This window comes from Octopus bimaculoides, chromosome 23, assembly GCF_046866305.1.
Source record: "Octopus bimaculoides isolate indiv1 chromosome 23, ASM4686630v1, whole genome shotgun sequence".
NCBI lineage: Eukaryota > Metazoa > Mollusca > Cephalopoda > Octopoda > Octopodidae > Octopus > Octopus bimaculoides.
Genome location: NC_142950.1, coordinates 6,254,010 through 6,272,766, shown reverse-complemented (window position 1 = coordinate 6,272,766; position 18,757 = coordinate 6,254,010). Strand labels below are relative to the sequence as shown.

The window sequence follows — 18,757 nt, the reverse complement described above, 5'->3', positions numbered from 1 at the left end:
TGAGAGAGAAAGAGGGTGACAAAGAGAGATAGAGTGAGTGAGTGAAGGTGTGTGTCGTGATGATTGACGTCTTTTAAGGTACACACACACACATACATAGAAAATGTGAGGTCATAGTATAAAATTTTTATGATAGTTGATTTATGGAAAAGATTATGTTAAATTTTTGAAATGCAAAGATATGAATGAAAATTAAGTTCAGACCTCTACATGGTAGCTAGACCTGGTAGAAATAGCAGGCAAATCTCCCTCAAAACACCCTATTGTCTTAATCCGACAATTCTACCTATTATATAATTTGAATGAGAAACTGTAACTATGTATGTATTTGCATCCCCACCCTAACACAACGCTTGACAACTGTTGTTGATTTATGTTCCCGTAACTTAGTGGTTTGGCAAAAGAGAGAAAACTTAAAATGCAAGATAATACTGGGAACAGTTTGTTTGACAAAAACCCTTCAAGGTAGTGCCCCAGCATGACCGTAATCCAATGACTGAAACAGTTAAAAGATAAAAGATCATAGTTCAGCTGTATCAGTGTTGGTCAAGGCTAAACAACTACAGAAGCAACAATATGACCTCCTTTCCCAAAACTTAAGGGCCAGACAGTTGACCATTATTGTAGAGAGTGTGAGCAATATGTAACTGTGTGTTTCTGTAGGTTGTTGTTGATAAGCTCAAGGTTCGATTATGATGCAGCAGACCTATTACCAAAAGGTATTTGACCATCCCATTCAATATCATTAAGCAATTCAGTCAATGTATCCAGTTGTAGCTGTATGGTAAGAAGCTTGTTTCCCAAACATATGGTTCTGGGTTCAGTCCCACTGTGTGGCACCTTGGGCAAGTATCTTTGGCAAAAGAGACTGATAGAATAAGTACTAGGCTTAAAAAATAAGTCCTGGGATTGATTTGTTCAACTGAAACCCTTCAAGGCAGTGCTCCAGCATGGCCGCATTCAAATGACTGAAACAAGTAAAAGAATGAAAAAAAAAATTAATGAATAAGACTACAGTAAATTGTCTTTCATTTTTTGAAAGGGGAGATTTGTCCACTATTTTTAGCATGTCAAGTGACCATGTAGAAGCTTTTGTGGTAGATGTAGATGCTCTGGAGGGGGGAGGGAGGCAGATAACAATGACAACAACCACGACAACAGCAACAACAATGACATAAACAACAATGAAAACAAATGACAACAACAACCACAATTACAACCAGACATTATACAGACCCCCCCCCTCCCTGCCCCGGACAATGGTCACAACTGAGAGAAAACATGGCATACACAAAGTTTAAATATAAAATTTATACAGAAACTGAATGTGACAGTGATGTTAATATTGTGATAAAGTTGTTAATAATGTTAATAGTGTAGCAATAGTATATCGTTAATAGATGAGTAATAATAGTGTTGTTAGCAATCAAAGCATAAAAGCTCACACTGTTTAACTACTAATAACTAGAATTATTAAGTGGTTGTATGTATGTATGCATTTGTGTGGGTAGTCTTTAGTAGATTGCATAATTATCAACTTTTACAAGATAGTATGATGACAGCTGGTAAATGGAAACTTCAAAGACCCTTTCAACTTTTCCCTTGTGAAAATTGATATATAATACTCTACTAAAAAGTACTGAAAAATCCAGTTTTGATTTATATTAATTTGTTTTCACATATAATTCCACAGAAAAATAACATATATATATTTATATATAATTATTATTGCTAATTTAGATAGCAGAATAAACAAACACAAAGTAGTTAAATTAGATGGACAGAGAAAAAGAAAAAAGAAAAACAGAGCATAGAGAGAGAAAAAAAACAAAAAAAAAACAAGCAAATATAGGAAGAGATTATTGAAAGCAAGTTAGTTTATGGATTAAGCAGGGACTGAAACTTTATCAACTCTTTCAATATCAAACAGCTTGAGATCAATTCTGATTTTTTCATAGAACACATTTTGTTTATGTCTAAAAATATTAATTATTTTACTGGGTTCTCTTAAATTCCTGATTATTTTCAGAATTTATTTAAGTAGTAACAGGCAGTGTATTTTATTAGAAATATGGTTGTGAAAGGATTAAGCCCTACAAATCGCTAGATTAAATAAATTCTATTAATCTTCTCGTCACTCAATGATCAACCAACCTAACAAAACAACAGAGCTCTCTTCTCACTGGCTATTCCTTAATTAGGAGACGCTAAACCTGGTTCCATCACACTGCTTGTATGACAGTGATTTTTGGGTAGGACTATCATGGGCTTCCTTCAATTTGTGTCTCCCAAATCCACTCACAAGTCTTTGGTCAGCTGAGGTCAAAGTAGAGATTAGCCCAAGGTGCCACCAAGCTCCTTGTCCCCTTGGATAGACAACAGTTTATCACAGAGGATTTTAGTACAAGATGAATCACATGGTAAAACCAGCTGTGACAAGTCAATGAGCAAGCCATGATGTTGTCAGTCAACCTAAATAGCAAAAAAAAAAATCTCCCTCAAATCACATGCTACAATCTTAGTAAAAGAGTGACACACTTGATAATACATATATTTATGTGTGTAATACTGGAGTGAGTGATTAGGTGATCATGCCTGATCTATGTACTAAACAAGTGATTAGGTGACCATGCCTGATCTCTGTACTAAACAAGTGATTAGGTGACCATGCCTGATCTATGTACTAAACAACAAAACAGAGAGTGGTTCGAGGTAACAGGCACAAGAGTAGCTCTGTGGTTAAGTTTGCTTCCCAACTACGCTTTCAGGTTCAGTTTCATGAGGCATCTTCTACAGTAGCTCTGGGATGCCCAAAATATTGTGAGTAGATTTGGTTTACAGAAGAAAAAAAATAATATGAATTATCTCGAATTCATCATTTATCTTTCACTTGTTTCAGTCCATTGGACTGCAGCCATGCTGGGGCACTACCTTGAAGAATTTTAGTTGAACGAATCAAACACTGTACTTATTTTTTTGTAAAGCTGGGTACTTCGTTAGTCGCTATTGTTTTAAAAAAAAAGAAACATGAAAAAAAAAAAACCATGAAAATAAAGATAGAAAAGAACAAAAAAGAGAAACATGAGAGAGAAAGGGGTGAAGTAGAGAAAGAGATAGAATCAGCATTGCGATATAGTGTTACCATCGGTGGTAACCACATGAGAGGTGGTGTGCACATCTCCATTTGTTGGAAACAAATCAAGATGGTGACGAACGAAGTGAGGGAAGGGAGACAAGCTAGGTTAACTAAAATATTTGAGTTCATTTTTATATCATTATTATTATTATTATTATTATTATTTTTTAGTTTTATAATGTAACGGTTTGGGTGCGATTTACCTGCGATTCTTCACCACGTTCTTTGGTGTCGTCAGCATCGTTAGGGCTGTGGTGGGTGTCGTTATCCCCTGCTACTCCACCACCAACTCCACTGCCAACACTGACACACCCACTGTCGCCAGTCAGGCCCTTGTCCAGACACGTAGCTATAAAACTGGTCGTGTGGCCGTTAGGAATGTGACCGTTTAAACCACTGGAGACTCGGTAACCATTAATTGGTGTTCCGCTAGAAGTAAACATCAAGTGCCCTCCACCCTACAAAATACAAACAGTAAACGTTGACGAGAGAAATGGCGGAAGCCAGTGTAACAGTCGAGAGGGAGAGAGAGAGAGAGAGAGAGACAGACAGAGAGAGAGACAGACAGACAGAGAGAGCAGGGTGGAAACATTATTTAGATTATAAGTTTTCATTTGTGCTCGTCACAGTGAAAGACAGAAGGATACTAGGGCAACGTGATGGTGCTAGTGATGAAGGTCTAAACATCTAAAGTGTGTGTGTGTGTGTGTACATATATAAATTGGTGCAGCCTTGTGTCTCCAAATGCCTTCTCACTGAAATTTGAGAGGGAGAGATAGAGAGAGAGGGGGGTGCGTGTGTGCATAATGGTGCAAAATAGTCCTTTGAGCTAGACCCTCTTATTTCAAAAGGTTAAGTCTGCTATTCAATAATCAGATCAATAAAATAAATACCAGCCATATTGGGGGTAAATATGATCAATGAAAGCACAATATATGCTGCTGGCACATATCACTTCTAGGGTTGCACTCAATTCATGAGGTCTCAGATTGATTGGCAAATAAGGAAGGGTATCCATCCGAGAAAAACAATGAGGCCTGGTGGTTTCCTTTAGCTGTGTGTCAGATAGGATGAAGGATCACAATGTTAGGGTGAGACACTGTACTGGGATGTAAACTGGCAATGAAGAAGCTGATGATGAAGACAATGATATACATAATCACACACAACATACATTAAAAGAGGATTTAGAAATCCGAGTGAATTATCTGACAAGATGAACATGGATTGCAAAGTATATGTTGCAATGTTAGACAATCATCGATGCTCATGACGTGTCTAAGCCATGCATTGTTGAAACAATCATAATAAAGGATTAATAAATGTAATACTATCAGCTCCATTCTTGGTCTCACAATATATATATTATCACAATAATTTAACATACATTTTCAATGCTGGCAAGGGTTGGACAGTTTGACAAGAGCTAGCAAAGCCAGAGGTTGCACCAGGTTCCACCGTCTGTTTTGGCATCGTTTCTACAGTTGAATATCCTTCATAATGCCTATCACTTTACAGAATGTACCAGGTGTTTTTTTTATGTAGCATCATCACTAGTGCTTTTTTTTTATTTATTTTTTATTTTTTGGTGGCACCAGCACCAATGCTAGAGAGCTATTGCAAATTGGCTAACCATAAAATATATAAAGATAGACTATATCATATAGTGTTTCAAAAATTATAAAAATTTCCATAAATTTCTTTTATTTATGGTTCAGTCAAAGGAGAAAGGGCAGCACCTATGCCCTTTTCAAGATCCTGTAAAGACTATTGAAGGTGGGAGGAAACAAGTAAAAAAAAGGTGAAAAGTTAATCCGTCTTAATTTAATTAATGGAAGAAGATGGGATGATTCTACTATCTCACCCCCACTAACATTGCAGTGAATGGAGTGTGTGTGTGTGTGTGTATGTGTGTGTGAGAGAGAAAGAGAGTGAAGGAGGAGTATAGAAACTACCACCCACCACTACACATGCTTATCCCAAGTGAGAGGAGCAATTTCAAGACAAAGGAAAACTCACAAAAACTAAATAGTTATTCATCATCTTCATCATTGTTTAACATTGATTTCTCTGAGCTATCATGGTTTGGATGGTTCAACTGGAACCAAGAAGTCAAAGGACAACTGCACTGAGCTCTAATGTTTGGTTTGGGCATGATCTCTATGCCTGGGTGCTCTTCCGAATGCCATATATCCATCATAAAAAGTTAGGAGGTAAGTTCAGTGAATATATTTATTTAACCACTGGATATCCGTAGGATTACAGCTGTTTCACAGCCTTTTTCATGTACCAATAATTTCAGTGCATAATCAATTATTTTACATGTCTACACCAGTATGCATGCTACATATTGCACAGTACAATTGTACATTGACAAATCAATGCAGATGCAGAAGGCTTGCTCTTCAGATGACCAGATTACCAAATCATCAACTCTGCATATACATACAAAATTATCCTTTATATGATATAAATAAATACTCCTCTTGAAATAATTTCATAGACTGGATCTCCCTGGATTACTATGTGGTCTGCTAGCCAGGACCAGAAGAGAAGCTTTCTGTGATATCCAAAAGATTCTATGAATTCATATATTGCACTACAAATTTAGATACACATACACACACATCTGAAGTTTGCTGGAGTAGTAATTGGGGGCAAAGAACGTTTTACCTTCTTGTTGGACCTATCAAAAAAGTGTGTGAGGGAGTTGTTCTGCCTAACTTGTACATGGAATAAAAGTGAGCAGGAAAATGGCATGACAAGCAACAAGAAGGAAAAAAAAAAAAATGCTGACGCCTCAAACTCTGGCTTGGTGACAAAGATGGATAGATGGATGGATGGATGGATGGTCATGCATGGAGGGACAGTGGTGAACAACAACAAAAACAACAACTGCAACTACAAAAAGCAATATTTCCACTAAAGCAAAAGATGAAAAAAACATTTACAGGCAATACAAATTGATGAAATAACTGTCCAGTTTGTTAATATTTAAAACACAACAGCAGCAGAAGTGTTTTCTAAACTTGTCAAAGCTTGCTTACCTTTGCGTCAGAATTCTCGTTTTCTGAGAGTCGGATAAGCATAGGAGTTCGAGATTCCAGTTCATGCATTCCAGTTAAATTGGTGTGATTTGGTCCATGGCCGTTGCTTCTGATATGACTATCAAGGGCCAGATTCTGTGTTTTGCACCATCTATGAGAGAGGGGTGGAAGGGAGAGTAAAGTTTAATCAACAACTAAATAATTAAGACACTGCCAAGCTACATACTAAACAGGCTCCACCTAAGAAAATGTGTTAAATAGAGGTCAAAAATCAAAACTATGGGAGGTAACTGTTTGTCAACAAGGCCAAGGTTGAGAGACGAAGACAACCTCAGACAACACTTAAAACATCCAATCAAGACTAAACATCTTTTTTTTTTTGTAACAAGACATGAAATGATAAATGCATTGACTTCTTACCTGTGTTGGAAACAGCCAATGAAGATGGCGATGAGGATGCAGATTACGAGAACGGCACCAATGATGATCCCAGCATGGGATGTTGTGAAACCATGACTGGAGGCTGCACAAATGAGCAAAAGAAAGAATGTTGAAACCCCAACCTGCTAGGAACGGATGCCAAATATTCATAGAATCACATCCTATTGTCTTAAAAAATGGAAAGGAAGAGTCTAGGATAATGTTATGTTTGGTTTATTATGTCAAGAAAACATGACAGGATTATCACAGCTGGGGAAAAGCTTTTCAGCAGAAGTCTGCTCTTTCCCTGTTAACCTCAAGCAAAACATCAAGGATATAGGTGTAGAGTTAATTAGTTCATACTTTAAGTGGAGTTCAACAGCTGTTTCTTTAAGATGAACATGATCAAATAAATAATTAAATAATTATGACACACAATTAATTTAAATTAAATTAAAAGCTGTGGTTACCCAACTCATCAGGAATATTATGTTATATTCATCATCAAAAAACAACTTATTTGCATTGGACCCTTAATTACTGAGAATTTTTTTTTTTCGTGTTTATACTATATAAGCTATACATACATCTATTCTTGTTTATCACTAAATTTATTCATTACTGATTTAAGATATCATGGTATGCTAATTGTGAACTGTGTCAACTGGTTATGCATAATCACAAACTGACCCGTGATAAACACTAGTTGGCAATCTGTTGAAGATTCTGGCTGGACTGCAAGAGTTTGTCTCAGCAACTATCTACAATGCTAAAGACAACTTGGGGTCTTGGAATGAAATCCATTTCCCCCCCTATTTTCTCTTGTTCATTTATCTTATGATTCAGTCCACATGTTTTTCTGGAATCAAACACCCATGACAGACAAGGATAAATGAATGAATATATATATATATATATATATATATATATATATATATATATATATATATATATATAAGTGGAACAAAACTATCATTTACCATATTTTACAGGGTATAATTTTGGTATAAAAAAAGCTTTTCTTTCCAAATCTCTTGCCTAACAAGACAAGCAGAAGTAAAAACCAGGGGCAGTAGTAGCAGCAGCAGCAAAGACATTAATGAATACTTACCAGTGGTGTTAGGTGGTACTGCCACAGATGCTGTTGGGTCAGGACTGGATGTTATATCGATCATAATGACTTTAGTGCTTGAGCCTTTCCCTGCAGTAGTGTTGGCCCACATCTTCATGTAATAAATTTTGCTCAGTAGTTTTTCTAAAGTCAATGATGTCATCGAACCTAATTAAAAACAAAAAAAAAGGCACAGATATAATAAACCACAGTGAACTTGGCATTATTATTATCAGTCAATGTAACTGACTGACCCCCCCCCCACCACTCAATTTTCAGGCATCGTTTCCATATTGGAAAGAATCATTATAATTATATAACTATTATTACAAATGCAGTGGACAGGTAGAATTAGAACATTGGAAGATTTAAAAAAACCAAAACCAAACTATTATCGCCGCCACCACTACCACCAGAATTGTTAGCATGCTGGGTAAAATGCCTACCAGCATTTCATCTACCTCTATGTTCACAGTTCAAATTCTGCTGAGGTCGATTTTGCCTTTTATTCTTTCAAGATAGATAAAATAAGCACCAACTGGACAGTGGAGTGGATGTCATGGACTTACCCACTTCCCTAAAATTGCTGGCCTTGTGTCAAAATTTGAAACCACTATTATTATTATTATTATTATTATTATTATTATTACTGTTCAGTAGTTTTATTTTTATAACGTGCTTTCACTTCACTACCGAGCGCAGCTCTGTGCGCCTTGGGTATGTGCTGTGGTTTGCTGTGGTGCTCTTATGTTTACTGTATTGAAAGTGTTTTGCGTAGAATGTGTGCAGTACCCAGTAGTGCAATTTTCTGTATGTTATATATATTTGTAAGTCCTGGTGTTTTTGTTATGTATTTGTCTGAATATTTTTTTATTATACCTAAGGCACCTACTATGATAGGAATTGTTTCTGTTTTTAGATTCCATATTCGAGTTATCTCTATTTCCAGGTCTTTGTATTTTGAAAGTTTTTCCATTATTATTTTTATTATTATTATTATTATTATCATGACTACTACCATCAAGGTGAAAGCAGTAAGCTATTAGAATTGTTGGTGCGTTGGACAAAATGCTTAGCAGCTCTTCTCTGAATCTTTACACTCTGAGTTCAAATCCTGCTGAGGTCAACTTTGCCTCTCGTCCTTCTGAGTTTGATAAAACAAAGTACCAGTCAAGTACTGGGGTTCAGTAATTGACTTGTCCCTAACCCCTAAAACTGCTGGCCTTGTGCCAAAAGCTGAAATAATTATTAAGGTAGATAGCTGGAATGTACTCTAAAGAATACTCACCATTCTGAACAACTTGAACCCATGATGAGATCGGAGATTGTTTATCGATGCTGTACAAAATTGTGTACGTCTGCACAACACCGTTGGACTTAACGGGCGGTGCCCACTCCACCTTCACTTTACCTGCCCCCACCGGCAGCCAGTTGACTTTGGTTGGCATTGAAGGAACTGAAATGGTAAGATTTTGAGATTCCAGAATGAATAGGTGAAAATCAAATAAATACAAACACATTGCAGATCAAATGGTAAGAACAAAACAATTTAAAGAAACTCAAGTGTATTTTGGGATTGGTTAATGGAGAAGCAGGTGAAAAATTTAGAAAAAAAAAATTGAGATAAATGAGAAAAAAAATATAAATGTATAACAGTGGAATATGGAGGTGGGGGGATAAGAGGATCAAATCTTTTAGAGGAATTTGCTGAAAGTTAAGAAAAATGATTTTTTGTTAGTAGTAATAAGTAACAGAGAGAATCCAGCTGGAATACAAATCTGAAAGTCTGTTATTGAGGATGACAAAGAAGATTATGGCAGAAGAGGTGGCGGCGATAGAGAGAGAGAGAGAGAGAGAGAGAGAGAAAGAGAGAGAGAGAGAGAGGAAGAGATGATTGAGTTAATGATTCAAAGTTGAACATGCAACATAGAAAGGAATGAAATTCAAAAAATGAAATTGAAAAAAAAAGCAACCCTGTGTTAATAAATTTGTGGGAGAAACTTTATTCACACTAAAAAAATATTACAAAAATATCAGCTGAAATTATCATACCAATGAGGATTTCACATTTTTTAGAGTCACTTTAGTTGTTGTTAAGCCCCAGGTCAATCCTGATCTTGTAGATCTATAATTCAAAAAACATTCTATATGTGACCAGATTTTTTTTTTATGGGACACAGGATTGCATTATCCACTGTCTTGTTTCCTTCTTTTAGGAGACAGATAGTACAGTGTGATAATTAAGGAGATTTAGCTGTTATTTCTAACATGTAATGTTCTGACTCCTATACAAACTTCCTTGTAATTTAGGAAATAAAACTATTTTCTGGTGATTAACCTAGGAATAATTTCACTCTTCAAAAACTAATATACTGATTGGGGTGGGGGTAAGAGTTTTCAAAATTCCAAAAGCTTTTAGGGTTTAGGATGGGAAGGAGAGGGGAAATTAAGGATTTTTTTTGTGCTTTGCTTAAGTTTAAGCAACTGGCTAATTACTAACAGATATTGTCGAAGTAACAATCCACTCATTAACCCAAAGTTAGTTCCAAATATCAAATGAACATATTAATTAATCAAAATCCGTAATAATCTTAATTCAAAATAAAAAAGCCAATTTTTTAATTTAATTTTATCATTTCAAATATTCCATACATTTTTCTGTGTGTATATACATACACACATACATAGAGTGTCATGGTATTCATATGTTGTACATCTAATTATTTATGTGTGCATGCATGTGTGTGTGTATGCACATGGAATATTCCAAACGATTCCTGCCCACTTCCCCACCATCAGCCCCTCCCACATGGCATGCTTAGTGTACAAGAGTGTTGTAAAAATCCGAGTTAAGAAATTTATAAAGAATGTGGTGAGAGGTGGGGGAGGGAGAGGACAGGGAGCTATAAATAGAAATAAAAACCCAGAAAAACAAAAACACACAAAATAAAACTTTCCAGAAACCAAAATAAAAATAGAAGTTTTAAAAATGAATAATTTGGTTTAAAAGAGAACGTGTGTGTGTGTGTGTATAAATATCTATGTATGCATGTAGTAGCTGACTAGACTGTAGCTATGTGTGTGTGGGCATAGATATACCCCTGCATATATATATATATATATATATACACGCACTGTGAAGATGCATGGCTCAATGGTTAGGGTGTTGCGTTGTGTTCTTGAGCAAAGCGATTCATTTCACGTTGCTCTGTGATCATTTCATCACCTGGCATGTGGCACATGGTGCACCTGTACAGGTAATGAAAATTTGATGACAGGAGTGAGCTTATGTGAACACAAACAAATCATGTGAGGTCGTTCAGCAAGAAATTACCAAACCTTCATATGTCATCTAACGATGGAAGAGTCCATGATATGCAAGGGTATATCTGTATAGAAGCATGTATGTATGTAATAATTAGCTTGCACTGGTCTGTAGTTGTATGTGTGTGTGTGCGTGCGTGCATGAATACTTTCTGTTCCATGCAGGTAAAGTCAGGCGACTAGGCTGTAATCCTCAGCTCTCAGTAACAAAGTGTAGTAGCTGTCACCCCTTGTCTAAACTAAAAGACAAGATTAGCTCGCTGGGCTCATAGAAATCTTACATTTTATACATTTTCTTAACAATGAGCCAGACTATCTGTTTTGAGGCCTCTGAAAAATTAGGGTTTAGATAACTGATTGTGCTAGTAACTACATAATAAATATGAGTCTTTCCTGCTCGTTTTTATTGCCTTCTCTCATAGTCCATTATCATCTTTGTCTACAAACACTCATCCTCTCCCCCACTTCATTGCTGTCTACCAACAATAAGAATAACAATCGGAGTTAGGACAAGTTATTTCCCTTTGAAAGTGTAACATCTAAACACATAGTGACTATGATGTTTCAAATTAAGGCATATGGGAGAGAGGGACTAATTGATTAAATTGACCCCAGCAATTGACAGGTACTTTAAAGCAGATTAATAATTTACAATTGACAATCGAATAATCCTTTATGGTTTCAACAAAATACCTGTTGGCCCTAGAACAGAGAATGTTACTTAACCTTGTCAGTGGACCCAACCAAATATTGGTCCTACTGCCTAAATCTAGTTGGCCCAAATTCCATGTCAGGTGACCCTGTTGTTAAAGCAGTGATTGTCCCTACTTCTAAAATTATCACCTGTATTTCCAAAAACACTAACTGACCCCACTTCTAAAAATAAGATCCCTATTTTCAAAACACTAGCTGATGCTATTTTGAAAAATATCAGTTATCCCCATTTCCAAAATGCTTGACCCAATTTCTGAAAAAGTCATTTATCCCTATTCCCAAATCACTAGCCAACCATTTTCTCTGTTTCTAAAATGCTGTTTGACTCAACTGCTAAAATACTGGCCCAATTTCTACATAAGAGAAAAGTGCTAGTTGATCCAGGCTGCTGCTATAAATTTATCCAAGGGGCCAGGGAAAAAGAAAAAAAAAGAGAGAGAATATCAAGCCATGCCACTGCCCTCTTTACATGTTTATCAAGCCCTAGTGTCAATACACTTTTTGGGGAAATTTGGGATAAGCTTCCTGATTTTTCGACAGTATTTCTTCAACAACATGCAGTAGTGACCACATTGGCTTCCATCAACAACAACATCATCATCATCATCATCATCATCATTACCATCATCATCATCATCTTTATTCCGAGCTGCAATAGAAATAGAAGGATGATTTATAAATATGGAATAAGTGGGAATAAGCGGAGTAAGGATAATGAATGCTGAGTGGGGACAGGGAATGGCAAGGGTGGATAGTGAATAATCAATGACCCTTATTGAAAGGATTGTTAAGAGTTTAGAAACACTAAACTATGGGCCCTTCCAAGCCAAGTCCATTTTCCATGCTGACATGGGTTGGACAATTTGACAAGATCTGACAGACAAGCCACAGGAGTTCATTGAGCTCCCAGTGTTAGCTTTGACATGGTTTCTATGGCTGGGTGCTCTTCTTAATACCAACCATTTTACAGTGTGTACAGAATACTCTTTTTATGTTGAGATACACAGCCTTTGTTTCAAATAGTTTTGAAAATAAAGAATTTATTAAAATAACTGCTGGCCTTTAGAATATATATTAACATGAAATTATGATGGAAGGTTTTATTTAGATTACTGGTGGGTTGGCATCAAAATGATTAAGGGAATTATAGTTTAGAGTGGGGCATTGCTCGTGTTGGGTTGGGCAGGAGTAACATTTTCTTGTTATGTGCCATAATTGTGCTTTTTTTGTGTTGATTAAAAAAATAAAATTATCATGGTGTTTTTGAGGTGCTTGCCATGAAGTCAGAGCAGGTTTGGTGGTGGTGATGGTGGTGGTGGGGAAAGGAGACTCAAGGTTGTAAGTCGATGAATGATGATGATGATGATGATGATGATGGATGGGGAAAATAGGGAGAAAAGCAGAGTGGCATCATCTGTGTAAGAGTGGGTGTTCTTGAATATTAAATGACTGTAAAGTTTATTTACTGACTCGTAAGGTTATTTAAGATGAAGATAATGAATGGGTAATGAAGGTATTTAATGGTCAAGAAAGACGACAAAAGGTCAGTGTGTGTGTGAGAGAGAGAGAGAGAGAGAGAGAGCGAGGTAGATGTGGTGGTGAAGAGAAAACTGGGTGATGACACAGTAGGTACTGGCCTGAATGCTGGGTGGAGGGTAGGTTATTAGTGATTTCAATATACAAAGGGTAAACAAGAAAAAATAAGGTCCATGGGAATATCAGTATTAACAACAGTAGGATCAGGTTTAGGGTTGAATAAAGCCCATAATGAACAGTGTTAATCTTAGAGGTGTTGGGTGTTGACGGGTAGTGTTTAATCAACAATGGGAAAAACAAACTTGTAATACAAGAAATGGACAGTTGTAGACTTGAAATACAAAAACTGACAGTCACAGACGTGCAATGCAATAAGTAAACCTTCGTAGATTTGCAGCACAAGAAACAGTCGTGGACTTGTAGCACACAAAAAGAAATTCAGTCACAAATATGTAACACAAGTGACAGACAGTTACAGATTTAATAAAAGCAGCAAACTTCTTAAATCTTCAGCATTTAAATTGGTTGTATCCAGCCCAAATATTCTCCCCATTTTATGTTCTAACTGGCCATATTTTGCCTCTCACGCTTATCCAACAATACCATTCCAAAAATAAACAGTCACATCATTATTTATCTCAAAGCTATGGGATAATGCATAATTAATTCAAAAGACAAGCATTATATTTGACAGAATTATCCAACTGCTAATGGGCTGATGAATGTTGAACCATCAGGATATACCAATTGGCTGCACATGCATAACTTCAGCAATAGGTACAGAAGGAGGTGCCAGAAGTGAGGTACAGTCTATGTACTTGTAAGTAGGTACCATTTAGCTACAGACAGTAGCAGTACAGTGTAATTGGTGAGTGTTTAACAAAACAATGGATAGTTATCACCAAGTCCAAACCCTTCTTGAAGGAAGAAGGCTAGTCACTGCAGAATGGTATCCTATTCAAAGTGAAAATGTAAACAACTGCTTCTCAATAAACAAAACAAACACACAAATAAACCAAGAAAAAAAACCCACAAAAGCAAAACAAAACAAAATAAAAACATTGTGTTATTATCAGCTGATCACACCAATGTTTGATACGATGGTGAAATAGCCTACCCAAATAGTCTTTGAAAAACCTGCCACACAGATGACATAGCATCTCATTTTGGATTGTCGGGCCACGGAAGCTATTCAGACAGACAGCTGGAAGAAGAGCAGAAAACAGGAAAGCCCGATTAAGAGAGAGAGAGACGGAAGGAGATAAGGGGAGAGGAAGAGAGAATGTGAGGGAGACAGTGAGAGGAAGAATCAATGCTGAAATGGTAAAAAAAAAACTGGCAGAATATGTAGTAGTTTCTACTAAGGAATGGAAACACAGCTCTATAGAATGCAGAGTTAGGGAGACAGGCAAACGGGGTAGGGGGAGAGAGAGAGAGAGAGAGAGAGAGAGAGAAGAGAGAAAAGCAGAGAGGTAAGTAGATAGATAGGTCATTAGATTGGTAGGTGGGTAGGTAGGTTGGTAGGTGGGTAGGTAGGTAGAGACAGACAGGGAAACAGAGAGAGAGAGAGGTATGAATTCATTGACAGAAGGACAGACCAAGACAAAAATGAATGACTACTACCAAGAAATAAACCAGTTTCTATATTTAACAAAAAGATTAGAATTTAATACAATCCAATGGAAATAAATCTTCAAAAAGCTATATATATATATATATATATATATATATATATAAAAATAAGCATAATAAAGAATAAAACACTAAGAAAATATAAAAATATTAACAAAAACTAATTATACATTTCTCTTCAATTAATTGTCAAAATCCTCAAATCTAACAGAACTGTTAAATTCGGTAAGATGAATTACCTTGGGATAAAAAAAACTTCTTAATTAGGAATTATTTTCCCCATTATTTTCCAGAAGCTAGAAGGCCAATGAGACATATAAACAATGAAAATCATGTTGGCACAACAAAATCCACGAGTGCCTGCCTGTGTGTGGCCAAAGGAGTTCATTGGTGATCAGAGAAAGCACGAGAAGAAGCCAAAAGGGTTAACCAAAAACAAAAATAAAGAAAGCCAGGAAGTCTTACTGGACAAACAGATGTTAGTTCCATTCAACACCAACATTAATGGATGTAAAACAGAGAAAGGGATAAAACAGAAATCAAAGCCATGCTGTTCCCAGAGTCAGATATCAATACAAATAAATGCAGTTAATGAGATATTTGGGGGCAAAGAAGATTTAACAAGAACTTTGTTAAGGTGATATTTCAGGGTTAATAATTTTATAAGACTGGTCATGAAGTTAATAGCAATAGTGGTGGTGTGGGTTTAGGAGAGAGAGAAAAAAAAACACAAAAAAAAAACAAAAGCATAAGTTCTTGGCACCACTGTTGGCTTTAAACAACTCAATAGCCATTCCAGAGAGTGATTTATTAAGATTATAATGACAGACTAGACAAGTGAGATGGGAGAGGAGGATATGTATTGGTTAATTTGAGAATATGTTTCCTCATGTGATAAATGCATCATCGTTTAATGGCCATTTCCATGCTGGCATAGGTTGGACAGTTTGACAGGATCCATTGAGTTACAGGGCTGCAATGAGCTCCAATATCAGCTTTGGCATAGTGTCTACAGCAAGATGCCCTCCATAATGCCAACCACTTTACAGTACATATTTGGTGATTTGATTATTATTATTATTATTATTATTATTATTATTATTATTCCACTGGTACTATTGAAGTTGCCAAGTAGTTTGCAAAATAAGAAGAGAACAACGGGAAAAGGTGGTGGGGTGGGGGGAGAGCACAATTAAGTTGGCAGAGTATTTGAGAGGTGGAAGTGATGGGATGAAATAGCTAAGAGATTTTGTCACATTACAGAAGAATATAATTTCCACTAATTTCTTAAAAACGAGACATCGTCATCATTTAACGTCTGCTTTCCATGCTAGCATAGGTTGGACGATTTGACTGGGGACTGGCAAACCAGGCTCCAATCTGATCTGGCAGAGTTTCTACAGCTGGATGCCCTTCCTAATGCCAACCACTCCGAGAGTGTAGTGGGTGCTTTTCACGTGCCACTGGCACAAGGGCCAGTCCGACAGTGCTGGCAACAGCCACGCTCAAATGGTGCTTTTTACGTGCCACCTGCACAAGAGTCAATCCAGACAATTTTATTAAAATAACATGACAAACTTTCAACACTATCAGACAATTTGTTCACAAATTGTACGAACTGGGAGATAAGCACTCGATAAATTTAATAGAGGCGGGTGACAGGAGGTTGGTTGTTATAGCGATGGTAACAGTGCTTTTTGGTAGTGAGTGTGCTAAAAATAAATCGAACAGAGGGGCAGGGAGAAGGGAATGAGAGGAGAAGGTGGAGGTGTTGGTGATGGTGGTGATGACTGGAGAAAGTGAAACAAGTGAGAAATTTCCAGTTATACATACCTGAAGAATTGGTGAACTTCCTTATTCCTGTGTAGAGTCATTTATCTCTCCGCAAACCTTCAACTGGTGAGTTGGTCTGTCACTCCAGTTTGGTGTTAGAGGTGGGTTTACGTAGAGCTTTTTATATATATATATATCATATTTATAGTAGGGTTTTGTTGTGATTTATTGTTGAAGGAAGAGAGAGGATTTACAAACAACAAAGGGAAATGACAGCAGGAAAAGGAAAAGGGTATAAAAGAAGGAGAGAGGGGAGTCATCAAGAACTGAATGAGCCGATGATGACAGGATATTCAACCTGTTTTGGTGATGGTAAGTTTCACACTGGAGGCAGGTACAGAGAGAGACAGAGAGATTACATTTACAAACATAATCAGATGCTCTCACGCACGTGGCGAGAGAGAGGGGGGGAGAACACAGATAATCAGGAGAGAGAGAGATAGAGATAGAGAGAGAGAGAGAGAGAGATAGAGATAGAGAGAGAGAGAGAGAGAGAGAGAGCGAGGATAAAACTGAGAAAGAAGTGTTATTCAACATCAAGACTTGTGTAATAAAGATCACTTGCTAGGATAAATAATTGCGTATAGTGATGTATATAGTATAATATTTTATAAACATTGAGAGCAAGGATCAACTGATTCATAGTCGGCACTCCACACACCTAATTCTAGCTCCATAACTGCAAATTCACAAACCTCCCAACATTGGTGTCATAGCTAGTAGTTCATACATTAAATTTTAGTTCTATAACTGCCAGCCTACACCCTCTGCGGCAAGAAGCTTGTTTCCCAACCACATAGCTTTAGTCTCACTCCAACTGCATAGTACTTTGGGCAAGTCTTCTACTGTAATCCCCGAACCAACCGAAGCTTTGTAAGTGGATTTGGTAGACAGAAACTAAAGTTTGTCATGTGTGTGTGCAAACATCACTGTCTCCTTGTCTTGACATTACATGATAAATTAATACAACTAACTACTTAGTTATGAAGAAGGCTGAAGAAAAATATATGTAACCTCCATTGTATAAATACATACATGGAAAATTTAAACCATTTCTCTATAGACTGAAAAAAGGATGAACAACCTTAATCAAATTTTCGAACCTTATTGACTTCTCATCAGAGATGCCTACATTATTTTGATCCATTCCAGATAAGCTACCTTTTCTGACGAGTTGCAGTGCATGTGAGCATTCTACAATAACTTCATTACTATTACTACATAGTTTTAGTTTTGCCCCGTGTATAAGTTGTAACCCAGTTTATTCAGCTAAAATGAAATATAAAATCAGGTGACTTATACATGAGCAAAATATAATGTGTCTGGCCTGTATTACTTTACCTTTTCCAGACTGAATTGACAACCCTGCTTTGAGTAAAACTGTAATTTTGTTAATATTTATCTTTGGATTAAATCAAGGAGCAAGCAGAATGGGAAAGGCATGCAAAAAAAAATTACAAGGGGAATTAGTCCGAGTAAAAAACAATCTCACTTGATGAAGAACAGAAGCACAAAGATGATTATGTAATTTGTCACTGGCGGTAGATTTGGTGGTTGGAAACCAAATATCAATTAAAATGAAGAATAAAAAAAAAAAGAAAAATGAAAAGAAAAAATTTATTTAACAAAACTGAAGTTCTTTTGTTAGTAATCTGAAGCCATCAGTTTTGACAGGCAGAGAGGGTCACCAAAGCTAAAATATAAAATACCAAAGTAATGTGCTGGAGGAAAGGAGAGACAAAACACCTCATTTGTTATGACCATATGTGGACATAACAGAAATAGGAGTTGATAACTCTATGTAAAGTTGAAATCAGAAAAGTCTTAACCAGTCATTTTGTACATCCTAATTTGAAACTTTTGCAACTCATAGAATTATGGAAAGAAAAAAGAAAAATATATCAACAAAAAATAGAAAATCTTGCTTTGATGTTTTCTGAGAGCTAAAGAAAAGTAAGTTGTGTTTGTTTAGTTATAAAAAATACAGGTGGTCAAAATGGAGTG

At 36.4% G+C, this 18,757-nt stretch overlaps 1 protein-coding gene across 4 annotated transcripts in view; it reads right to left on the bottom strand.

The window, feature by feature from the left end:
* The window catches only part of LOC106868723 (protogenin B-like), a 146,887-nt gene that overhangs the window by 1,948 nt on the left and 126,182 nt on the right, over positions 1–18,757 (bottom strand). For 2 of the 4 annotated variants that reach the window (XM_089340599.1, XM_089340600.1), the window contains 5 exons: positions 9,003–9,170; positions 7,715–7,882; positions 6,604–6,706; positions 6,184–6,334; positions 3,340–3,594 (listed from right to left, as the gene is read on the bottom strand). In XM_089340599.1, coding sequence (XP_089196725.1) covers positions 3,340–3,594; positions 6,184–6,334; positions 6,604–6,706; positions 7,715–7,882; positions 9,003–9,170 — 845 coding nt within the window. The remainder of the gene's footprint in view (positions 1–3,339; positions 3,595–6,183; positions 6,335–6,603; positions 6,707–7,714; positions 7,883–9,002; positions 9,171–18,757) is intronic. The other 2 variants (XM_089340601.1, XM_089340602.1) reach the window with 1 other exon arrangement.